Raw genomic sequence first — 25,115 nt, 5'->3', positions numbered from 1 at the left:
GTGACATTGTATATCAGGTGGTCACACTTGGTGACTTAATTGATTACGTATCATTGTATAGCTAAGGAAGCTGTTCGTATTATCAACCACTGATTTGTCTTGTCAACACTTGATGACTTACAGGCTGCTGTTGAATAGCTGGAATTTGCTTCGTCCGGTGTCAAACAACCACAATTAAATGCCTTCAATGTGTGATTGTCAATTTTTTAAGGAAGGAATGAACTTGGTTGCCTAACAACCAGGAATGTATGCAGCAGTTACTGGTGATGGTTTTTCAGCCTAGATGGCAGAGATGTACATGTCAGTTGAAATTTACCAATAAAAATCTTTAAAACATTCAACAACTGATAGCAATCACATGGTAAATCCATCAAACAGAGCCAATAGCTACATAAAGTAAACATTAACTATTTTCAAGGGATAACACAGAGCAAATACAGATACGAGACAAAAACCCACATATGACCTTGCACTGACCTTTGGATCAGGTGAGCTACAATATATTCTCATCTATCAGTACATACAAAATAACAAATACAAATCACAAACTGCTGTCCAAACAACAGCTACACACTAGTCTCATAAATTTCCAAACATAAACATGTGTTATAAAAATACCCAATATGAATCCGGATATATGTCCCTTTGTCGTATGATGGGTTAAGTGTTAGTCTGGATAACTGGGGTTTCATTGTACATGGTTTCATTTGAGATTCCCTATTTATCATATAAGGGTAGGTTTCTCGGCAGGATTAAGCCAACGGATAAAAACGATATTCGTTGGGGTCATATGCGGATAGAGATGCAAATATTTTGCCACGGCTCGCTGAATACAATGTTTATTCCTAATGCAGGATATTTACCATCCCCAAACACACTCGCGTGATAACCTCTATATATCCATCCACCCGACTTGACCGAAGCTGGGCAACAGTGCTGAATGAAGGACACTCCTAGAACCAAACTGTTACCATGGTTACATTGTCTGAACATAGGATAGAAAACACCTCTCTAAAATGTACATAGTGCATAGTGTCTAATCAGTTCTTTGCCAAATTATTTTGAAATTATCTTGAAAGCAACTACATCTATACTACTCAATTCTGATAGGGATTATTTTAATAATATTATGATACACAAAGCTGATTCTCTTATATAATATGTCAGGTGTTTATTAAATAGAATAACATACCTGAGTTTTGTTTTTATCCCTACAGTCAAGTAGTATATTTGGCAAGATAGATGTCCAGGAATCCTAACTGTCACAAGTGTCAGTGCCCTGTTCCACAAAGCAATCTTACAGTTACGATTGTCGTAAGTCTATGTCAAAGTATGGGCCTTAGCACTAAGATGTTAGAAGAAGTAGATGTATTGTTGCAGGAATATATACCATCAGTAAATAGGATCCAATGTAAGGTGCTTCAACGTACAGTAAACAAGTGTTACAATGTATCTTATATATTTGCCTCAGACAGAAACATTAAACCTTTTACTTGAAATGCAGATGTGAAGCCCATTTCTGGTGTCCCCCGCCGTGATATTGCTGGAATATTGCTAAAAGCGGCGTAAAACCATACTCACTCACTCACTCACTTGAAATGCAGACATGGGAGAAATACAACTTAGTCCTGTTATCTGTGATCTATACTTTGATTTTTTCCAAGATTTTGATTTGTTTATTACTTTTACAGATCCTATGAGTTCACAACAATTTCTCACTTCTGTTTTAAGGAATAAAAGAAAGACTGATTTGGGAAGTGACTTCACCGTTTCACCCCAACTAGCATGTAGCATTCATATCTTTTTGCAGTTAAATCTTTTTCAGCCTACCCCCTTTCAATAATTATTATCCTGCTGGAGAATGTTCTCGTTTCAAGTTTGATCATTGGGGATTTGAAAAATGTTGTAAAGATGTCTGGACAGAATTGCATCGTCATGGTGATGAGGTATCTGAAAAACACTGCCAACTAGTTTCTATCCAGGTGCATTTATGATTGTTCATATCAGAGATGTGGAGGATATTTCTGGTGTCCCACATCATGATATGGATTGTTGCTATCAAGTGGTATAAAACCCCACTTCATCAATCAATCAATCAATCAATCAATCAATTAATCAATAAATCAATGTCATCAACAGGTTATCAGTGGAAACATCTGCTTATGGTTGTGCATTTAGTAAAAAGAGAGAGACATATTTGTCAAAGTTTAACAATCACCAGAATATGCAAAAAACAAAAACAGAAACTATATTTTGAAGACATCCTGGTGTTCTCACAAAACGTTTGCATCATCATGAAAATATAGAAAAAGATTCATGGCCACAAGAAATGACCACATTTTAGTAAACTGAGAAATCCCTTAATCTACAAAAATGTCATAAAGAACCTTGATCTATAGTTCATATCGTCAAGGAGATAAGGATACCAAAATATATAATTCACGTTCCACACATTGTTGAAAATATTGAAAGAAACACCATTTACGTCCTTAAGTGGAGATAACTGGTTGGGGATGGCAGACAGAGGTGTCGTCGATGTCAACATGGTTGCTATAGCAACATCTGGCGAGAGGATCTCTAATCCCTTAGAGGCAGAGTCGACGTAGTATACACCTTTATCAATTCCTGGAAAAAGAAATATGTTGTGTTACGTTAATGATCAATAGTTACATATGATATACGATATATTTCTCCATCACCCATGACTACACACAGCTGATATGTTGTGTAGTGAGTGAGTGAGTGAGTTGGGTTTAATGCCGCTTTTGACAGTATTCCAGTTATATCACGGCGTGTCAGCTTAATGTGGGAGGAAAGCCTGAAGTGATGCAGGTCTCAGACGTTTACCACTTCGGTGAAACCTAGGAACATAATCGGGGCGAACCGGGATTCAAACCCATAATAGACCCATAGATTTCTGGCGTGCCCAAGGGACGCAACTCTGCACAGCGAATCACAGCGCCTAGGCGACTGGGCCACCTGGGCCACCTGTGCCCCCTTGTTGTGTAGTGGTGACATGGGTCTAATCTAAGTCATGTAATGACAGTAGGCTGTTTAACTCTAGGAAGTAAAATGAGCCTGAGAAGTCTATTTGTTAAAATGTAAAGAGAAATTCTAGGGGGCAATGAGCCTGAAATTAACACTGCAATCAATGTAATTTTTTGTTTAATTTGCCTCCTACATGTTGGTATTTTTAGGACAAAAATTCATTACAGGAAAAATACTTGGTCTGGCCAATCTAAAGAAATGTCAATGTTCTATTGTATCTCCAGCTGCACATATTCTTCTGTTTGTTTGTTTGTTGTTAAACTCCACACTCAGCAATATTCCAGCTATATGACGGCGGTCTATAAATAATCAAGTCTGGACAAGTCCAGACAATCCAGTGATTGACATCATGAGCATCGAACTATGCAATTGGGATACGATGATATGCATCAACCAAGTCAGCGAGCGTAACCACCCATTCCCATTAGTCGCCTCTTACGATAAGCATCGTCACCTTTTACGGCAAGCATGGGTTGCTGAAGACCTATTCTACCCCAGATCTACATGGGTAACATATACTTCTACCACTGAAGACTTCTAAAACTTGCAACTTTCACAAATGGGACCACACACTAACCCATTAAGAGGAGCTTTTCAGTTTGAATTGTTTTTCAAATCATGTTAGCAGTATTAAGCAAGTGTTCCATTAAGCACCCCCTGACCAACAACCAATGTAAGTAATCTATAGGAGCGCCACTACAAGGACCGCCAAATTACATGACAGTCATTATTTTCTTGTGTATACTACAGATGTATTAAAAGAAAACATGATTATTATGAAAAATGTTTTAGTTTAATCAAGTAAGTTTGTTCCATACTGCTCACTCCATCTCTGAAAACAAATTTGACTTGTGTATGGTTTCAAAAAGCGACCGTTTTTCAATTTTGTTAGTGCCCGTGGTACATATTAGGGCTAATACGGTATATTATTTATTTGTTTGTTTGTTTGTTTGTTGTTTAACGTCGCACTCAGCAATATTCCAGCTATATGACGGCGGTCTGTAAATAATCGAGTCTGGACCAGGCAATCCAGTGATTGACAGCATGAGCATCGATCCGTGCAATTGGGATCGATGACATGCATCAACCAAGTCAGCGAGCCTGACCACCCGATCCCGTTAGTCGCCTTTTACGACAAGCATAGTCGCCTTTTGCTTGCTTGCGTATGTAATTTGAATTGCTGGTTTGTGTGTAGTTCACAGAGAGTGAGACCCCTTCTCCCTTACCATGTTGTGTCTGACTTCCGTTCTGCACCACGTTGAGGGGGTCGATGAGCTGACCCAGTTTGTGGACCAGCCAGCGATGGCCTTCTTGTTCCACAGGCTTAAACGTCAGGAAGATGGCTTCCGGCATACGTGTTGGCGGCTTGGCGTAGAACTGGAAGTCTACCGCCACCCCTGTTGACAGTAAATTGTTGTCTTCCATGTTAATGATATTAAGTATTAAAGTATTAAATATTTATTGTCATACATTCATTGAGAGAGTCAAGATTAGCCGTACCTATGTATCCCAATACCTGGGATTTGCTACATGATCTTATGAGTTATGCTACTCAAAAGAAGTGAAGGACCACCCGATTCTGTCATATTACTATAATTAATCTGTCATATTACTATAATTAATCTGTCATATTACTGTAATTAATCTGTCATATTACTATAATTAATCTGTCATATTACTGTAATTAATCTGTCATATTACTGTAATTAATCTGTCGTATAACTATAATTAATCTGTCGTATTACTATAATTAATCTGTCATATTACTGTAATTAATCTGTCATATTACTATAATTAATCTGTCATATTACTATAATTAATCTGTCATATTACTGTAATTAATCTGTCATATTACTGTAATTAATCTGTCATGTTACTATAATTAATCTGTCATATTACTGTAATTAATCTGTCATATTACTATAATTAATCTGTCGTATTACTATAATTAATCTGTCGTATTACTATAATTAATCTGTCATGTTCTTATAATTAATCTGTCATGTTACTATAATTAATCTGTCATGTTACTATAATTAATCTGTCATATTACTATAATTAATCTGTCGTATTACTATAATTAATCTGTCGTATTACTATAATTAATCTGTCATGTTATTTTAATTAATCTGTCATATTACTATAATTAATCTGTCATGTTACGATAATTAATCTGTCATATTACTATAATTAATCTGTCATATTACTATAATTAATCTGTCGTATTACTATAATTAATCTGTCATGTTACTATAATTAATCTGTCGTATTACTATAATTAATCTGTCATATTACTATAATTAATCTGTCATGTTACGATAATTAATCTGTCATATTACTATAATTAATCTGTCATGTTACTATAATTAATCTGTCATGGCATGACATATCCAGTGTTCAACATATCTGACTCAACCTTGTAATCAGACGACAGAAAGCAAACATACAACATTGTGCATCTTGTTATGGTTATGTAAATAACATAATAATAAACACAAAAAAAACACAAGCATTTGTCATACATTTATGCATCTTTGTTTGTTTTTCATTTGCTGTTTAACGCCGCACTCAGCAATATTCCAGCTACATGATGGCAGTCTGTAAATAATCGAGTCTCGACCAGACAATCCAGTGATTTGATATCATGAGCATCTATCTACGCAATGGGGATACATCAACCAAATCAGCGAGCCTGACCACCTGATTGCGTTAGTCGCCTCTTACAACAAGCATAGTCACCTTTTATGGCAAGCGTTGGTTGCTGAAGACCTATTCTACCCCAGAATTTTCACAGGTAACATTTATGCATCCATATGCATATTATTCATACTACTGAACTATCATACAGAGATAATTACACTAGATTGTCGTTATGATTTTACGAGCAAGAGTAATACATGAATTCTTACACGAGCTTCGTAAAATCAGTATGACACACATGCTAGTGTAATAATTTTCTTTATTCCCCATTATTTCTTAATCCTTTTGAGCTCCCCTTTAGAAAAATGCACTGATCACGTCTGCTGTCTTAGAAAAGCACACTTGTCGATTGACGTCAACAATCTTTAGTAATGATGTCGTCTCTAGTGTGAAGTCATTCTGACCTTATGTTACATTCAGATTTGAATGAACAATGCCGCAAGGATGCCGCAAGGATGTGACCAACACACTCTTGGGACTACAAACTGAGATCAAAACAACCAGGAATTCATCACATCCAGTTTGATACATCCAGATCAAAATAGGGTTTTAGAAGTCTCTGGCTTCATCAGTGGACTAGTATCAGCCTCATAATTACTACTACTGTCATCATCATCATCATCATCATCATCATCATCATCATCATCACTGTTTCCCCACCTGGTCTGCCCTGTGAGTCGGTCTCAACGCTGTATCGGATGCACACTTTAGGTGGTGCACCATAGTAGAAGGTCGCTTCAGTTTCAACAGGAATCAGATTGACTCCAAACTTGCAGCTGCCATCTGAAGAATTAATACTTCCATCACATCACATCAATGTCAACATATCAACATTATTATCTGTCACAGAGATAAGGCAATTGCTTATACATGTTGCGCAAATAACGTACATGCCATGCATGACCAATCTGTAGTGTGCGTGCGTGCGTGTGTGTTGGCTGCTTGTACTAGTCAGTCTGTTTTAAAGGGGGACTTTCGCCAACACAAACTCCTGTTCCTCACCTCTACCTTGGTGACAAGCAGACTGATACCATAACCCAGTTTAACATGGAATACCCCATTCAGACACATTACATTGACTCCAAGCCGACCAGTTCTGATTTTTATCCCCTTAATGCCGAGAACCAGGCAGGGTAATAACAAGTACCATCTTTCACGGTGTCTTAGTAAGATGTGGCTGGGGAAATGAACCACCGACCGATGCTGTATCCACTAGATCAATCAAGCAAAGAATCAATCAATCAATAAATCAATCAATTGCTACTATAGGTTCAGTTTGAGCCCAATTCAAATGACATGACTAAAAATAGCTGTCCAATGAAATTACTCTCATAAATAAAAGATATTCTGTGCTGCTTTCGAAAAAGGACTGATGGAGGAGGTGGCATCATTTCTGAGACGAAGCTATGGTTTCAAATGGGTCCAGCATATAATTATATCAGAATGGAGACCTTACTCACATGATAATTGAGGATGAGCCCTAACCAGTGTCTACTTTGGCTTCAGAACAACATTATATAGAACAACACTGAAAAACAGCATCTTACCCTCGGGCAGTTTGATATCAAACATATCAACACTCGTCAATGAAGTCCGAGGAGTATTCAATTGTTATCGACAAGTGTTAATATATTTAATATCAAAAGACACAAAGTTAGATTCTATTTGTCATCTGAAATAATCCTTCCAACTTTTTCAGTTTGTAAACTGTGATAACCAGTGTCTTGAATGTCCTATAGAAGCCATTTTTGGATAATAAATACTTTGATTACCATTCGCCTGATAAAGGTCAGTAACTGTGTGTGCCCAGGGTTTGCTCTGTGCCCGGCAGTTCTTGGTCATATTAGGTTTGTAGATTCCCACTTGGAATTTGCCAGTGTCGTAGATGCTGCCGAAGCGGTCAAAGTCTGTCTGGTTGTAGGTCTGGTACACATACTGCCCCAGTGGATTTGTCGGCGACGCCCAGTTCACCTGGAAACATTACAACCATTGGGTTAAAGGGTGAGTGAGTGGGTGGGTGGGCAAGTGTTTGAATGAGAGAGTGGGTGTGTTTATAGATGGGGGAGAGTTAATGCATGAGTGGGATGGCTGGGTGGGATGGCTGGGTGGGATAGCTGGGGAGAGAGTTAGCGTTGGGTACTACAAACACTGGCTATCCCCACAACATTGTTTTAAAGGGGACTTCTCACACACAAGCACCTGTGTAGACGCCACACCAACTTACTCCATTCTTGTCCACCAGTGCAATGATTGAACCATCCGCGGCAAACTGGAACTTGTAACCTTGGTTACATGACATCATAGCAGTGCGATCGGTGACCACATGGTAATCTGCAACAAAGAGAATCATTAATTCATAATGGTGAAACAGCTGCAAACTAAGATTTAATTGTGCATCTATTTCTAAAAACAAATGAAGTACAAAACCGTGTTTGTAACAAATTAATAATATACCGCAATATTTGATTGGAAAATCGTGAAAACAAAAACAAAATAAAAAGAATAAAAATCCCAATTCATCAAAAGGCACCAGTTCCCAACTAGACTTATCGAAATGGAAAGTTTAAACAAGAAATATTGAACGGTTTTGGACTTCTGCTCCGGAGACAGACAGATGGACATGCTGATAGCTACGTGGATGTGGGATGGGTCCCTCCACAATATATGAAAGGAGGTTAGGGGGCTTACAAAAATTCAACAAATACTGATACACCTGGTACAAACAATTTTTGTACCTTTCTTGCATGCAATTATGTACAGTGTTGTCACGAAATCTTCAAATTCAATAAAATACCAAGAATAGTTGGATTATTACAGAGCATCACCCAATAGAACCCAGTGTGATGCAGTACATCTTTTGGGGGGCAATGGGTAAAATAACTACAGGAAATCTGTGTTATACAGAGACCCACACCTGAGTGTCTTTTAATATCAAGTGAGGTGAAATGGGGTGCGTCCAAGATTGCACTTACATAGCAGTGTGTGTGTGCGTGTGTGTGTCTGTGTGCGCACGTACAGTCCGGACTAATGTCCGTAATAGTGCTAACCCACTGAGATAACATGTCGCAGTTTTAACTCCTTCCTAACATCAGCTTTCCCCCCTCCCTGATGCATACCAGTAATACCTGTGAAGATCCGGGGTAGAATAGGTCTTCAGCAACCCATTCTTGCCGTAAAAGGCTACTATGCTTGCCGTAAGAGGCAACTAACGGGATTGGGTGGTCAGGCTCACCGACATGGTTGATGTGTGTCATAATATCCCCACTGCGCGGATCGATGCTCATAATGTCAATCACTGGATTGTCTGGCCAAGACTCAATTATTTATAGACTGCTGTCATATAGCTGAAACGAATAAACAAAACATACCAGTGAAGTCAGGGATGGAAGCTCTCAGCTGCTTCCACTCTGAGCTGACCTGCTCTGCCAGTGGATGATCTCCCAGTGCATCAAGGGCAAGGTCATTGAATTGTCGCTGCTCCATCCAAGACAATGGGCCTTGCATGTACCCAGAAGCTGTGGGATACAAGAAATTGATAAACAATATTTACAGATATCATTGTCGCATATAAACATGAATTATCAAAATAATTCAAATAACATTGCTGGTTCACATAGGCTGAAATTGTTTGTTGCATTTTGTTATTGTATATTCTTACTTTTTTACCTCATCAAAACTAGATGTGGATTGGGAAAATGGCTGGTTCCAGTTGGCAGGGCCATTAACCAACCATTGACGTTGCCTTGGAGCAGGTGAATGTTACATCAATGTCCATCATAGGCAAATAATTCTAACTCACCTGCATGTAACTGCTCAACCATTAATATGATCATGATGATGAAAAATATATAAACGAAATCGTGACATTTTTCTTCATGACTTTCCTTTCTGCACACGTCTCATACAATAGCCAAGTACACTTTAGGCTAAAAAAATTAATAGTCTTGGTTCTCAGGCACCGCCCGCATCATAATGTTTGCTCCACGTTTCGTTTTTATTTCCATTTAAAAAAAACAAAACCCAAATCCTTAAATATTCCAGGTCCAACGGTAGTCAAATACTGTATTCCAGTATTTTACTCATCAAGGAATACATTTATGTAGGGAGCCCTTTCCCAGGTTGATTGTACACAATTGTTTATTTGGTTACAAACTAGTTTGAAAAAAAAAGAGAAGAAAAAAAAGAAAGACACCCCCACCTGCACTATATTTTCAAAACCCATTGCCTGATAGCCAATTCTTTTATTTTTTTAAACCTTGGGCAATGATATATATATATATAACAGGTGACTGTGTTCCTCTACTCCCTCATATCCCCATTTACACAAAATACTATAAACACCTGGTGACACATACTCTGGTTTTCTAGAAACTTGTAGAATATATCATTCTCCCAGTTGATCAAGTCCCCAGCTTGGGCGATGCCCCAGGTGTGTTCCCCCAGCTTGGTCAGGAAGCGGGAGGCGTTGTACATCCGTTCGTCATTGGGACAGGTGCTTGCATCTGTACACAACACAGGAGAGATACACTTCTGACAGCTGATCAACATATTTACTGCATATACACTCTATACAGCTGATCAACATATTTACTGCATATACACTTCCTAAAACTGATCAACATATTTACTGCATATACACTTCCTACAGCTGATCAACATATTTACTGCATATACACTTCCTACAGCTGATCAACATATTTACTGCATTTACACTTCCTACAGCTGATCAACATATTTTCTGCATATTACAGTAGACTCCTCAATTTCCAATGTCATACCTGTTTCACTTAGTCATGCATCACCATTGTGAACTAACGTGATATGTGACACTTGGGGCATCAATGGAGAAATGCAAATTAGCAGTCAGATGAAATAGCATTTTGAAAAAGGTTCATTCTTTGGAATAAAAATACTCAATAGTCAAGTCAAGTAAAAATATATTAAATACCCAAGGAAACCTCTGAATACTCAAAGTGAATGATTCTGGTTTCCCATGCCTTGATATTGTTGGAATACTGCTAATAGCGGCGCAAAACCATACTCACTCTATCTCTCACTCACTCTATCTTTCACTCACTCAATCTCTCACTCCCTCACTCACTCAAAGTGAACAGTAGCATGTGAGTAAGTCCTAGGGCTGGGACGAGTCCAAGTTTACTACCTGGGTAGCCGACCCCCAATTACCCGACCCTACCCGGGTACCTGCTGTAGGTCATAAGTTGGGCATAAAATGTTCAATAGGGAATTGCTTCACTGGAGCCCTGGCAAAAAGTGTTCAGGCATAGTATAAAACGATCTGAATGTGCATACACTGAAGCTGACTGAAGCTTTGTCTTCAGTCAAACAGTTAAAAATCAGAAGGAATGTGTGCATCGTTGGAAAGAAATGCGAACATTAGCGACTTGTACTAGTGTAACCATGGAATTTTAGTGTTATTGTCATTTAGCCATATGGCACATGACAAACTCCAATAATAATCCATGGTGTGTGAACATCCTACCAGCACCGGAACATTATTCAACATGGCCGGTCAACTTCAAAAGTAAGACCTTAACTCAGGGGAGATAACTCTAACACTAATACATACTGCCTGTGGAAGCTTTCAACAAGCAGTTTGTTCTTGTTCTGAAGAAGGCTCGCATCATGGCAACTTTCATAGGATCTGATGCGGAGCCTTGGATCCAGGTATCACCAATCTCCTGCGTCACCAGAGGGAGCTCTGCTTTAACTACTTGGGCTGCGGCAACAAACTCCTCGAAGGTCGAGGCTTGGACATGAGCGTTAGGGAACTGTCCCCTAGCTAGTTCATAGAATATGAGGACTTCCTAAAAAAAATGGAAACAGTACCGGGCATATCATAAGTGTTAATTCAAAACATACAATCAGACAGTGGCACTTAAATCTTGTTTAGATTTGAGTGTTAGCAAACATGGATACTATATGCTCATTCCTTACATCCTTATCATTGATTTATTATGACCATCTGACAGAAGATCAAGAGACCAAAGTAATGGTTGGTTCATGTTGTTAGATCCTCTACAATTTGGTTGGTTTGTTGTTTTACGCCGCACTCAGCAATATTCCAGCTATATGACTGCGGTCTGTAAATAATCAAGTCTGGACCAGACAATTCAGTGATTGATATCATGAGCATCGATCCACGCAATTGACATGCATCAAACAAGTCAGCAGGCCTGACCACCTGATCCCGTTAGTCGCCTCTTACGACAAGCATAGTCGACTTTTACGGCATGCATGGGTTGCTGAAGACCCTTCATTGGTCTGTTATATTAAGCGTGGACTTGTCATCTGTTTGTTATTTTGCTAAAAAATAAAGCCTAATATGTCAATGTTACCGCCATAGATGCTGGAGGTCCCTGGTTGTCACTCTTGAAAGCGTAACACATTGCTTCATCCAGACCTTCGAATGTCACACACTCCTTTGCAGACAGGCCTAGGGCACGGGCAGGGTATTTCCCTGGTGGGTCGGGGTAGCCGCCTGGAAGCAGGGGAGACAACTCAGCCAAAATATGTGCAAGAAGGTTGTTTTTATGCCATATCGTCAATATTCAAGCAATTACATTAACTTCTATGTAATTTAATAAGGGCAGGCAAAGCAATGGCTGAATACATGAGAAAGACTCCATATGACTTGATGAATATTAAAATGCATATCCCTGTGTGTTATTGCACCTATTCAGCATAATATTAACAGACCTAAAATAATGCCATACCGATAAGTGCTTCATTGGCCAAACAATCTACAAGATTAAAATAAACCAAATACTATACTAAATGAGTGACACGCTTATGTTAAGAACATCTTAAATATGATTGTTTCACTTATTAATTCAACATTGAGAGATTAATCTAGGATTTCTTGAAAAGTGCCACTGGCAGGCAAATTGAGAAAAAAAATGGTTCATAATTGCAGTTTGAAAAAAGTTCTTATATTCCTAAGTTCAGAAGTATTTTAACATTGAATTTAAACATTGCATTCCATGCAGTCATGTTAAACAAAGCTTTAAAGCCTCTTCTTGTATATTAGTCCTATTATCAGTGAAATACAAGTCATCTTAATCCATAACTTTTAGTCAAAATATAGCAGCATGAAATGCTTAATTACAATTTGGGAACTTTTAATGACATTTGCTGTCAAATGTCGGCCTCTGAGCAGGTGTAGACAAACCCCTGATATAATTATTTATTTAGCAGATGTAAAAAAATGAACCCCAAAATTGTTTTTCTTACGTGGATGCCACATTCCGATGAGACTGGCATTCTGGTACTCCCAGCGGAAGATCTTGGGGACGGCCGGTGGTGCAGACCCTCCATTAACACCAACACTGATACCCTCGATGCCATGCTTAGCATACAGAGGCAGCAGAGCGATCGACATGCCTGAAATTGTTCATCAACTTGTTCACGGACACATGGCGTGAGCAGTTTAAAAAGTCGTATCAACTCATCGATGAAGCCAAATATGTTTTCGAAAATAATATAGCTAAGGATGGATCGACAGAAAATATGTTCAAGACTACATTATATAATAATGAACATCAGGTTCATTTAAAACATGTTACAAAGGTGAGGTGAAATGGGATTTAACGTCGCGTCCAAGATTATTGCACTTATATAGCGATGTGCATGCACCTGTGTGTGTGGCTGCTTGTACTAGTCCGGACTGATGCTGATTTATAGTGCTAGCTCACTGAGATACCATGCCGCAGTTTAACATGAGTACCCTACTCAGACACAGTATACTGACTCCGAGCCGACCAGTCCTTGTTTTAGCTCCTTAATGCCGAGCGCCAGACAGGGTAACAACAAGTTCCATCTTTTAACGTCTTTTGGTATGACATGGAGGGGGATCGAACCCCGGGCCTTCCGCTCTCCGGGCGGACGATCTACCACTAGACCACGGAGGTGGTGAAACATGTTACAAAACTACCAAGATTTATATACTTGAACTGATATCATTCACAGCAATGACTTCATATCTACTTGTTTCAATGTTCTGTTCCTACCTGGGACGTCCCTCTGACTGACGACACGAGTTGGGCGCTTTATCCCGAATCTCTTATCGAGGTCTTCACTGATCTGCAGGGTGTAGTCAACCATGGAGGTGTCGAACATTTCATTGTTCATATTCATTGGCCCAGCATGCCATGTGATAATCCCCATCTTGATAGCTGCCTCGAAGTTGCTCAATTCCGTCTTGTTAGGGCACTGCATCAAAGCAAGAGTGAGTGAGTATGGTTTTACGTCGCTTTTAGCAATATTCCAGCAATATCACGGCAGGTGACACCAAAAATGGGCTTCACACATTGTACCCATGTCGGGAATCGAACCTGGGTCTTCGGCGTGACGAGCGAAGCATAAAAGCAAGAACATCATAAGGTTGAAGGGCATCCATACCAACTCCAAAACTTGAACATAAGTATGTTTTCTTAAAGATGTTGGCACAATCCATGTATCACCCTGGTTGAAGGATTAGTGTACACTTGATTTTCATTCTCAGCTCCCTAGGGGACATACAACCCAAGCTGCCTTATGAGTCGTTTGAAGGTTAACAGCCACATTATTATTTCATTCTACAGTGTTCTACTGGGTACCCATTCACTGCTGGGTGAACGGAGGAATATTAAAAACAAGTCTCTTGCTTAAGGTGAGGTGAAATTGGGTTTAATATCGCGTCTAAGATTATTGCATTTATATAGCGATGTACATGCACGTGTATGTGTTTGTGTGGCTGCTTGTACTAGTCCGGACTGATGCCGATTTATAGTGCTAGCTCACTGAGATACCATGCTGCAGTTTAACATGAATACCCCACTCAGACACAGTATACTGACTCCGAGCCGACCAGTCCTTGTTTTATCCCCTTAATGCCGAGCGCCAGCCAGGGTAACAACAAGTAAAATCTTTTAACGTCTTTTGGTATGACGCGGCTGGGGATCAAACCCAGGACCTTCCGCTTTCTGTGCGGACGCTCTACCACTAGACCACGGGGCGGTCTCTTGCTTAAGGAGAAACACGTGTTTCAGTGTGGGGTAGGACTGAAGCCCTAGAAACTCTAAAGAGTCAAGCTTGCCAATCACAGCCACCCATCCATCTACCCTTTGTGACCAACGTTGATAAACTTCACCCTATCTGGTTACAATGAATTACAAATAGCACATTGCTGTTATTGTATTCCAGCCAGCACCAGGTTTGGGGAACAGTCCAGGTACATGCTGACCACCTTCTCCCCATACACCTACCTGTAATTGTATTCCAGCCAGGTGAGGGGGACAGTCCAGGTACATGCCGACCACCTTCTCCCCATACACCTACCTGTAATTGTATTCCAGCCAGCACCAGGTTTGGGGGACAGTCCAGGTACATGCTGACCACCTTCTCCCCATACACCTACCTGTAATTGTATTCCAGCCAGGTGCGGAAAACAGTCCAGGTACATGCCGACCACCTTCTCCCCCATACACCTACCTGTAATTGTATTCCAGCCAGGTGAGGGGGACAGTCCAGGTACATGCCGACTACCTTCTCCCCATACACCTACCTGTAATTGTATTCCAGCCAGCACCAGGTTTGGGGGACAGTCCAGGTACATGCCGACTACCTTCTCCCCATACACCTACCGTATATGACCGCGTATAAGCCGAATTTTGAGGACCAGAAAAAAGATGCTGTAGAAAGGGGTCGGCTTATCCACGGGATACACTTTCATGATAGTATTTTTCAGATCGTGAACTGTCAGAAACATCGCCTGAATGACGGTCTGATAGATCACAACTTCCCGAAAGTTTGGAAGTTGCCATGACTAGAGCCATTATTGTTATAAATTATCAATAAAGTTATTATTATACACCAATGTTGTCATTATTAAAAAAATGTTATGCATGTGACTACTTCCGATAATAAGTTTTCAATTGAATGTTCAACGTTTATCGTTCTTCGTAAACTTCACAATCTTTACATGTAACAATATATGTAATTCACAGCTAAAATATATAATCCCCAGATGAAATCGCCAATAGCTATTACGTACGTTTTGCAAAGTTCATAAATTGATAGTGAACAAGTGTCTACCTTTATTGAAAGAGGCAAATAAACAACTGTATCGGCGAGTTATTCCGTTCGCCATTTGCAAAAACATGTGATCAGCTGTTTCCTGTGACGTCACAAACGGTGACCACTGTGATTGCTTCCTGTTGTTTAAAAAGCAACACGGTACACAAGGAAATGAGCATTGATAATAACGGGCCGATTGGTCTTGTCATGTTGTTTACACAAACATTTTCAAGTTGTGGGTGCTTAGCGATCGTGTTGGGAGTAGGGACATAATTCCTTTGTTTTCGAGAGATTAGTTTAATAAACTGGAGAAGCCTGTGAGTAAGTGATGGTCATTCAATGTGTTCATAGTATGATAGTTTATTTAATTCAATTGGATTAACATACAATAGTGGTGTAAAGGGGGTTATAAAAGTTGGTATATTTTTACTGACTGACATTTTCATCATGAGTTGGAAACGAAAACGCCATGATTACGATGCTGCATTCAAACTGCGAGTCTTCGCTCTAGCTGATATATTTTCTCACGGGTTCGTAATTCTATATACACCGATTCACAAAATGGCGCTTGTTGTTGATGGCAACATATAACTATCATTATGAGATTAAAAAAACCCACGAGAAACAGCTTCCCACATTATGAAAGTGGATGACTGGTTTGTTAAATCTTTATTAGAAATAATAATGACTTTTTCAATATAATTAAAACGTTTTTCATCTTATATTTTTGAATATCTGCGAGTACCGGCACATGTCTTGCAGTCCGACTTTGCAGTGTTATTTGCCTTTCAATTCCTGGTTCGGCTTATCTGCGGGTCATATCATTTTCTCTCGTATTTCAATGGTCAAGTTAGCACCTCGGCTTATCTACGGGGTCGGCTTATCTGCGGTCATATACGGTACCTGTAATTGTATTCCAGCCAGCACCAGTTTTGGGGGACAGTCCAGGTACATGCTGACTACCTTCTCCCCATACACCTACCTGTAATTGTATTCCAGCCAGCACTAGTTTTGGGGGACAGTCCAGGTACATGCTGACTACCTTCTCCCCATACACCTACCTGTAATTGTATTCCAGCCAGGTGCGGGGAACAGTCCAGGTACATGCCGACCACCTTCTCCCCATACACCTACCTGTAACTGTATTCCAGCCAGCACCAGGTTTGGGGAACAGTCCAGGTACATGCTGACCACCTTCTGCCCATACACCTACCTGTAATTGTATTCCAGCCAGGTGAGGGGGACAGTCCAGGTACATGCCGACCACCTTCTCCCCATACACCTACCTGTAATTGTATTCCAGCCAGCACCAGTTTTGGGGGACAGTCCAGGTACATGCTGACTACCTTCTCCCCATACACCTACCTGTAATTGTATTCCAGCCAGGTGCGGGGAACAGTCCAGGTACATGCCGACCACCTTCTCCCCATACACCTACCTGTAATTGTATTCCAGCCAGGTGAGGGGGACAGTCCAGGTACATGCCGACCACCTTCTCCCCCATAAACCTACCTGTAATTGTATTCCAGCCAGGTGAGGGGGACAGTCCAGGTACATGCCGACCACCTTCTCCCCATACACCTACCCGTAATTGTATTCCAGCCAGGTGAGGGGAACAGTCCAGGTACATGCCGACCACCTTCTCCCCATAAACCTACCTGTTATTGTATTCCAGCCAGGTGAGGGGAACAGTCCAGGTACATGCCGACCACCTTCTCCCCATACACCTACCTGTAATTGTATTCCAGCCAGGTGAGGGGGACAGTCCAGGTACATGCTGACCACCTTCTCCCCATACACCTACCTGTAATTGTATTCCAGCCAGCACCAGTTTTGGGGGACAGTCCAGGTACATGCTGACTACCTTCTTCCCATACACCTACCTGTAACTGTATTCCAGCCAGCACCAGGTTTGGGGGACAGTCCAGGTACATGCTGACTACCTTCTCCCCATACACCTACCTGTAATTGTATTCTAACCAGCACCAGGTTTGGGGGACAGTCCAGGTACATGCTGACCACCTTCTCCCCATACACCTACCTGTAATTGTATTCCAGCCAGCACCAGGTTTGGGGGACAGTCCAGGTACATGCTGACCACCTTCTCCCCATACACCTACCTGTAATTGTATTCCAGCCAGCACCAGGTTTGGGGGATAGTCCAGGTACATGCCGACCACCTTCTCCCCATACACCTACCTGTAATTGTATTCCAGCCAGCACCAGGTTTGGGGGACAGTCCAGGTACATGCCGACCACCTTCTCCCCATAAACCTACCTGTAATTGTATTCCAGCCAGCACCAGGTTTGGGGGACAGTCCAGGTACATGCTGACCACCTTCTCCCCATACACCTACCTGTAATTGTATTCCAGCCAGGTGCGGGGGACAGTCCAGGTACATGCCGACCACCTTCTCCCCATACACCTACCTGTAATTGTATTCCAGCCAGCACCAGGTTTGGGGGACAGTCCAGGTACATGCTGACCACCTTCTCCCCATACACCTACCTGTAATTGTATTCCAGCCAGCACCAGGTTTGGGGGACAGTCCAGGTACATGCTGACCAGCCAGGGGTGGGACATATACATCAGCTTCTCCTCATACCCCAGCATATACAACTGCAAGCCCACTTTGACAGCTTGGGGGAAGTACACGGTGAAGTACTTGTTGAGAACATTGTTGATGAAGCCAAGCTTAGGGCTGATGCCATTGAAACCAACATCTGTGTATAGAAAATAATCATAAACTAGTTGACATTATCACTTCACAATGATAAGATCCTCCTTTTAATAAGACTACACCATTAGAAAACAGTGTTTACTTATTGTTTTATTTGTTTGTTTGTTGTTTAATGCCACACTCAGCAATATTCCAGCTGTATGGCGGAGGTCTGTAAATAATCGAGTCTGGACCAGACAATCCAATGATTGACATCATGAGCATTGATCAATGAAATTGGGAGTGGGATACGATGACATGAATCAACCAAGTCGCCTCTTACAACAAGCATTGTCGCAATTTATGGCAAGCACGGGTTACTGAAGACCTATTCTACCCCGCAACTTCACGGGCCCAGTGCTTACTAACATCACTTGCGGATGGGACTCATTTTAGCATGCTCCAAATTACTGGGTCTTACCGGACGCATAATATTGTATCTTGCAAATTGAGAGTGAATCCAAATAATTTCCATTGCAAGTCCTTAGGGAAGCAAATATTTATGGTTGTTTGAATCACAAAATTTATATGTGCAAAGATTGTGTATTGCATGTTACTGACATTTCTATTCTGACAAGGAATGGAATCAAAGTAAGTCAACATGGTCAATGCAGAGCTTAAATTAGACATAAATCAGGTGTGCTGAACATGTTTAATTGCTCTTGACCTGTTTTTCAGGAGTGCCATTTTAAGTTTAGGTGTGCCTTGTATTTATTACCCAATAATAATAACAAATAGCGATCGTCTGCTAGGTTTTTCACAACAATCAACACAAATAACCACTCCCATTTGAAACACAAGACCTTGTACATAATATTTGTGATACTCCGTCAAAATATGGAAACATATGATTATGTTCAAACGTATTTGGTGCAGTCTTGAACATCTTGTGAAACATCTGTAAGATACAGTCAACTGAATTGACACAGGAAGTTAATTAGCGATAGAGCAATCTCATTAAAATCAGATCTTAGTTTTCACTACCGCTAAACAAAGATCTGAGGACATCCCATTACGGGTCACGTCAGAACGACCTTTCGCAAATTTTGACTGACCAATGAAATGACTGACAAGAAATCAACATTAGCCAATCAGAAGGCAGCCTTCTCGAGCTTTACGACACTAATTTCAAACTGGCGACTACGCTTCGAAACATGTTTTGACGTACTCTCGATTAAAAAAATTAAAACTGTTAAGAAGAACACTCTGGAATGGCTTACAGATGGCCTAGATTGTATGGGTATAATAATAAAACCTGTAACTGTCGTTCAGAATACCCTCTGTTAAATATTTTGTGGTTGCATGATTAGAAAACACATTCCTACTGTCACTTTCATGATCTGGTAAGCAACACTCTGATTGGTTGGATGAAAGGTCATTCTGGCGTGACCCTTAATGGGATGTCCTCAGATCTTTGTTTAGCGATAGCGAGAACAAAAATCTGATTTTAATGAGATTGGCGATAGTGGAACATGCAACTTATTTGGAAAACTCTTTTCAAGCGTGACAATCCCTATTTTATGTGTATGGTGAGCATGGCGGCACTAGTAATTTTAAGCCCTGCAATGGTTGATTTTCTTCAATCTAACATTGAAACCATCTATGATCATGATAATCGGCTAGGCCATCAGAGGTGAGGTGAGATGAAATGGGGTTTAACGTCGCGTCCAAGATTATTGCACTTATATAGCGACGTACATGTATGTGTGTGTGTTTGTGTGGCTGCTTGTACTAGTCTGGACTGATGCCGATTTATAGTGCTAGCTCACTAAGATACCATGCCGCAGTTTAACATGAATACCCCACTTAGACACAGTATACTGACTCCAAGCCGACCAGTCCTTGTTTTAGCCCCTTTATGCCAAGCACCAGACAGGATAACAACAAGTTCCATCTTTTAACGTCTTTTGGTATGACGCGCCCGGGGATCGAACCCCGGACCTTCAGTTCCACTCTCCGGGCGGACGTTCTACCACAGAGGCGGTCCTAGGCCATCAGAACTGTATAGATATTAACCGAGTCATCTTAAAGTGACACATCTCTTATCACAGAATCTAGTTCAGTCGTTGATATCGATAACCAAGTCATCACATACAGATCAAACTAAGTCAAGGTTGTTTCCAGTGGGAAAAGTATTGATAAAGGAACTTTACCTTTGACCACTGATATGTTACAAGGGATGTTATTGTATATTGTGATATTAATTTATCAATATTTCTTTAATGTAAATCCCATTTTGATACAAATTTACAAACATTGATAAAAATTAATAATTCACTGCCACAGAAACATTTACATTTTATTAGTGAGAGAGTTGGATTTAACAACGCTAACAGTATTCCAGTTATATCACAGCGTGTCAGCTTCATGTGGGAGGAAAGCACGAAGTGATGCAGGTGCCCAAGGGACGCAACTCTGCACAGCGAATCGCGGCGCCTTAGACGACTGGGCCACCCGTGCCTCCTACATTTTATTAGATTACCATGGTTAAGATGGATCATGATAAGGCAGCAAATTCAATTCTATACATTTAACATGTATTTAATGAACCAGCCTTTACACAGACTTATTTAAGCTTTTCCACACAAGGGCGGTCGAAATAAAAAATAGCTTTGCCTATCATTTATTTATCTTTTTATATGAAAGTCATTCTGCCGTTGAGTTAAAACTGCAGCTGGCTTCTTGAATCACTGATAGTCATGTCAACATGGAACTTATATCCACCTTTTCTTTTTATAACAGTGTCTATAAAAAAAAAATTGGTAGTGGGAGACATAAAAAAATAAATATTTTTATGTGAAATTTCTTGGACCAGCTGCTTTTCAGAAGAGGCAGAGAGCCTGTGATATGTAAAATAAAAAATGTGTGGCTAACATATTTGTTATTAACATGGTTAATCAAAATATCAATACATCGATATATCAATACTAAACTTTCCAATCAATGCATAACCCTCACATGTTACTGTTAATGTTCAAGATTTGCAGGCTAGTACTCACCTAAATGGTTCATGAATATCAGATGTACTTTCTTGACATCCTTCGGATCAGCATCTCTGGATTGTACAGGAGCTTCGCCACTCACATATACCTGTGAATAATTAATACTCTTGCTGACATGTCACAAGACAGTGATTGACAATTCAAAGATATTCAAGCATCCTACAGGGGGCATGGGTGGCCCAGTCGTCTAAGGCGCCCAGATTTGCTGTGCAGAGTTGCGTCCCTTGGGCACGCCAGAAACCTATGATTGTGGGTTCGAATCCTGGTTCGCCCCGATTATGTTTCTAGGTTTGTCAGCACCATACCCGTGCTCGTGGGTTTCACCGAAGTGGCAAACGTCTGAGACCTGCATCACATCAGGCTTTCCTCCCACATTAAGCTGACACGCCGCGATATAACTGGAATACTGTTAAAAGCGGCGTTAAACCCAACTTACTCACTCACTCTAGCATCCTGCTGCTGGGTCTAAGGTCCAGCAAACACATGCCCTACCAGCCTTCTTCATAAATTCTACATTGACCTTGGATAATACACATTTCTGTCAGGCCAATCATCATAATCAGGATTCAGCTCACTTGCCTTTGATTAAAGACAGTCGAAAGACCTGCAATATCACTGATAATGAAGGTTTACACATCCACTAGATTTTTATGTCATTTCACCTGAAATTAAAATTGTTTGTTTGTTGTTTAACGCTGCACTCAGCCACATTCATAAACATGAAATACTGAGGTTTTCAAATCATCTGTGAATGTCATCATGTACCGTATTGAAATGATATATTGAGCTCGTTCTGTTTATTTTATTTTTTGCATTTGAAATTAGCTGAATAGCAATACCTAGAACATCACTGACATTGCTTTGAGAACATTTTACAGATTTTCATTGTATGTTCTGTTTAATAACTACAATAGACGGATATGCTTCTGATACAGACTTTTCATTTGACAGGACTTCATTACAGAAAAGACAGTTGTAGGTTGGCCTAACACATGTAAATTTCATGTACGAATGCAGGGCTGTTCCTTTTTCAATGCAGACCCCCTTTTAACAACAGGCATTAAAACACAAGTTTATTGAACAACCTTTTCTACCCTACACGACAATGTCTGAAATTATGGGGATGAGTTAGTGTGGATAAATAAATAACTTTAATGCCATTTAAGGCAAATTGTTGTTCTCAGATTTATATCAATTTTGCATTTCATCAGCTCAATTATGCAGCAAACAGAGCATAGTCCACATCTCATTTAGGTCCAGTGGCTTACATAAGTTCAGACATAGACACTGTGACTATCCCGTTAATCTGAGACGAGTGAAAACCTAAACTTGAAGTTCTCTCCATCTGTGGACTACCGGTACTTAGATTTGACTAATGATGTCTTCCCCGAAACATAACTAGATTGTAGGAGATAGTGTTAAGTCTTGCCAGACCCTTACTGGCGTCAGACTAACAGACAAGTGGTCATGACCAATCCTTAATAAATAAACTGAAAGGGATTCTATGCATTTGATTGGCTAACAAAGCAATGTTTTTATTTATGCTTCCATAAACCTAAAAAAATAATCGACTATGCCCAGAAACGAAGTCCTGTTCTCTGATTGGCTATTCATAGAATGGGTGGGTTTTGTGCGGCATTAGTGCGCTGATTCATGTCACTTACTTCATATAGTTGTCTCAGTCTTTATGTTTACAGTTGAATAAGCAGTCTGTGAAGTTATTATTGTTAACTTTTTTTTATTTAAATATGAATCAATTTCATTTTTTTTTGCGTTTATAATAAAACATAAAAAACCAGTCTGGTGCAGGCATTTACTCAATGTGCACACAGGGTTTTACGTTAATAATTCATGCACACAAAAATAATACTGAAGTCAATAAATCAGATTTGTCATTTTAGATGTGGCCTTTTGAACATGTTGACTACAATCAATGAGAGCGAGTTAATTACATCTTTCAACAGCTTTCAACAGTATTATAGTATTATAGTATTATCACAGTATGTGTGGAAGACCGCAAACTATTGCAGGTTCAAGCTGTTGTCCGCTTTGGTGAAACCCAACAAGCATGGATATGAATTGCCCACTTAATAGTCAAATCCTTTGACAAGTAAGGGATGCAACTCTACACACCAAATATTGGGAAACTTCCTTGTATACAAGAGGAAAAGAGTGTAGTCAGCTGATGACTAAACTCATGACATCACATGTACAGTAATACTCATATGACAGGAAACTGTAGTGGAGAGTGCTTTTCACTAGTTTCACTTTTGTTTTTTCAATGTTTTATGGTTTCAAAAGTATGATTAAGTTGTTTGAGAGTGAAAGGAATTTAATCTTAGTACAGAGCCAAAGACTTGATTGGTGGCATTGCATAACTTAATTGAACCAAAGACGTACATACATGTATGTATGTCTTTGCTTGAACTCAATTAAAGCCTCACTTTAATAAATATAGGTTTATATACTTCAAGACAAAATAGATATAATATGAAGAACAACTTCTTTAACAACATTTCTGTATAGATCCTTTAACAAGAGCATAAGTATCTATATGGAAAATATATCTATAATCGTACATGTATATATCTATGTTAAAGAAAGTTTCCATTAAGCTGTCATCTGTGACTAACTTCTGAGGAATGCCTTTTAAACAATGCAAGTATATACTACAAGCCAGGGCTGGGACGAGTCCAAATTTGCTATCCAGGTACCCACCCCCTATTACCCGACCCTACCCGGTACCCGCTGTTGGCGTCAAGAAATAGGTATAAAATGTCCAATATGGAATAGATTCACAGGAGCCTTGGCAAAATGTATTTAGAGACACGTATACAATGATGTGGTCATGCATACACTGAAGTTGACTGAGGTTCTAGCTTTGTTCAAACATACATAGATAAGAAGAAAGCGTTCATAGTCAGGAAGAAATGTGACCATTAGAGACTTAAAATTGTTGTGTAGTTATATAGTGAATTAAAAAATATATCACATGACTAACCACGGGTCCGGGTAGTCCTGTGGGTACCCGGGTCCTACTCAGTACCGACCCGAGTTACCCGTCCCACTGGGACTCCCAGCCCTACATCAAGCCATAATGAATCATTAACACATATATAATTCAATAGTTATTATGGTTTTCAATTTCAAGCATCATATATATCATGTTCAGCTGAAATGTCAGAGTCCAGTTACAATTTCTAAGTGGTGTCGCTGTTCTATTTATATCTCTCAGTGCAGTGTGCACCTATAACTTGTTTGTTTGATGACATAAGACGCTGAGTGGTCTAATTACTTACGGAGTGACAGTATATAACCCGAACATAAATGTAACAAAAATTCCATACCAAGCACAATCCTAGGCAGAAACATATCTTCAGTAGAAACGACATTTTATATAACATCTCCAACGAACCGCACCATCAACAAGGCAATCAGGTGCTAGGTCATGTGCTCGTTGTTTCTGTAGTTTCACTTCCGGATCGTAGAACAGCCAATCAGTCCACTCGTTACTAGTCGTCTTATTCCGGGACAAGCCGAGATTACGGAAAGGGACGAGAGAAGACGAATA

The 25,115-nt window shown here is 40.0% G+C and overlaps 1 protein-coding gene across 2 annotated transcripts; it reads right to left on the bottom strand.

Annotated features, from left to right (window-relative positions):
- On the bottom strand, positions 1 to 25,004 carry LOC139462344 (uncharacterized). Of its 2 annotated transcripts, XM_071243999.1 has the most exons (14): positions 24,892 to 25,004; positions 21,542 to 21,632; positions 18,332 to 18,546; positions 13,776 to 13,977; positions 13,000 to 13,149; positions 12,105 to 12,247; positions 11,336 to 11,573; positions 10,104 to 10,250; positions 9,117 to 9,263; positions 7,973 to 8,079; positions 7,521 to 7,719; positions 6,409 to 6,531; positions 4,275 to 4,445; positions 1 to 2,625 (listed from the first exon to the last, which is right to left on the bottom strand). In XM_071243999.1, the coding sequence occupies exons 1-14, from the start codon at positions 24,946 to 24,948 to the stop codon at positions 2,366 to 2,368; spliced, it is 2,250 nt and encodes a 749-aa protein (XP_071100100.1). In that variant the 5' UTR covers positions 24,949 to 25,004; the 3' UTR covers positions 1 to 2,365. The 2 variants fall into 2 exon arrangements, with proteins under 2 accessions (XP_071100100.1, XP_071100101.1); XM_071244000.1 differs by lacking the exons at positions 18,332 to 18,546; positions 21,542 to 21,632; positions 24,892 to 25,004 and adding an exon at positions 15,085 to 15,137.
- Between the last annotated feature and the right edge of the window lie 111 nt (positions 25,005 to 25,115).

Source organism: Haliotis cracherodii, unplaced genomic scaffold (genome assembly GCF_022045235.1).
Source record: "Haliotis cracherodii isolate W230 unplaced genomic scaffold, xgHalCrac1.p SCAF_15, whole genome shotgun sequence".
NCBI lineage: Eukaryota > Metazoa > Mollusca > Gastropoda > Lepetellida > Haliotidae > Haliotis > Haliotis cracherodii.
Note: the sequence above shows the minus strand (reverse complement) of the source record. Positions and strands in the feature narration are given on the sequence as shown.

Coding starts and splice junctions, on each gene's coding strand:
- LOC139462344 (XM_071243999.1), bottom strand. CDS start 24,948: ATGTTATATAAAATGTCGTTTCTACTGAAGATATGTTTCTGCCTAGGA. Junction 21,633..24,891: donor TCTGCCTAGGATTGTGCTTG/GTATGGAATTTT, acceptor AATTATTCACAG/GTATATGTGAGTGGCGAAGC. Junction 8,080..9,116: donor TTCCATCCCTGACTTCACTG/GTATGTTTTGTT, acceptor TCTTTGTTGCAG/ATTACCATGTGGTCACCGAT.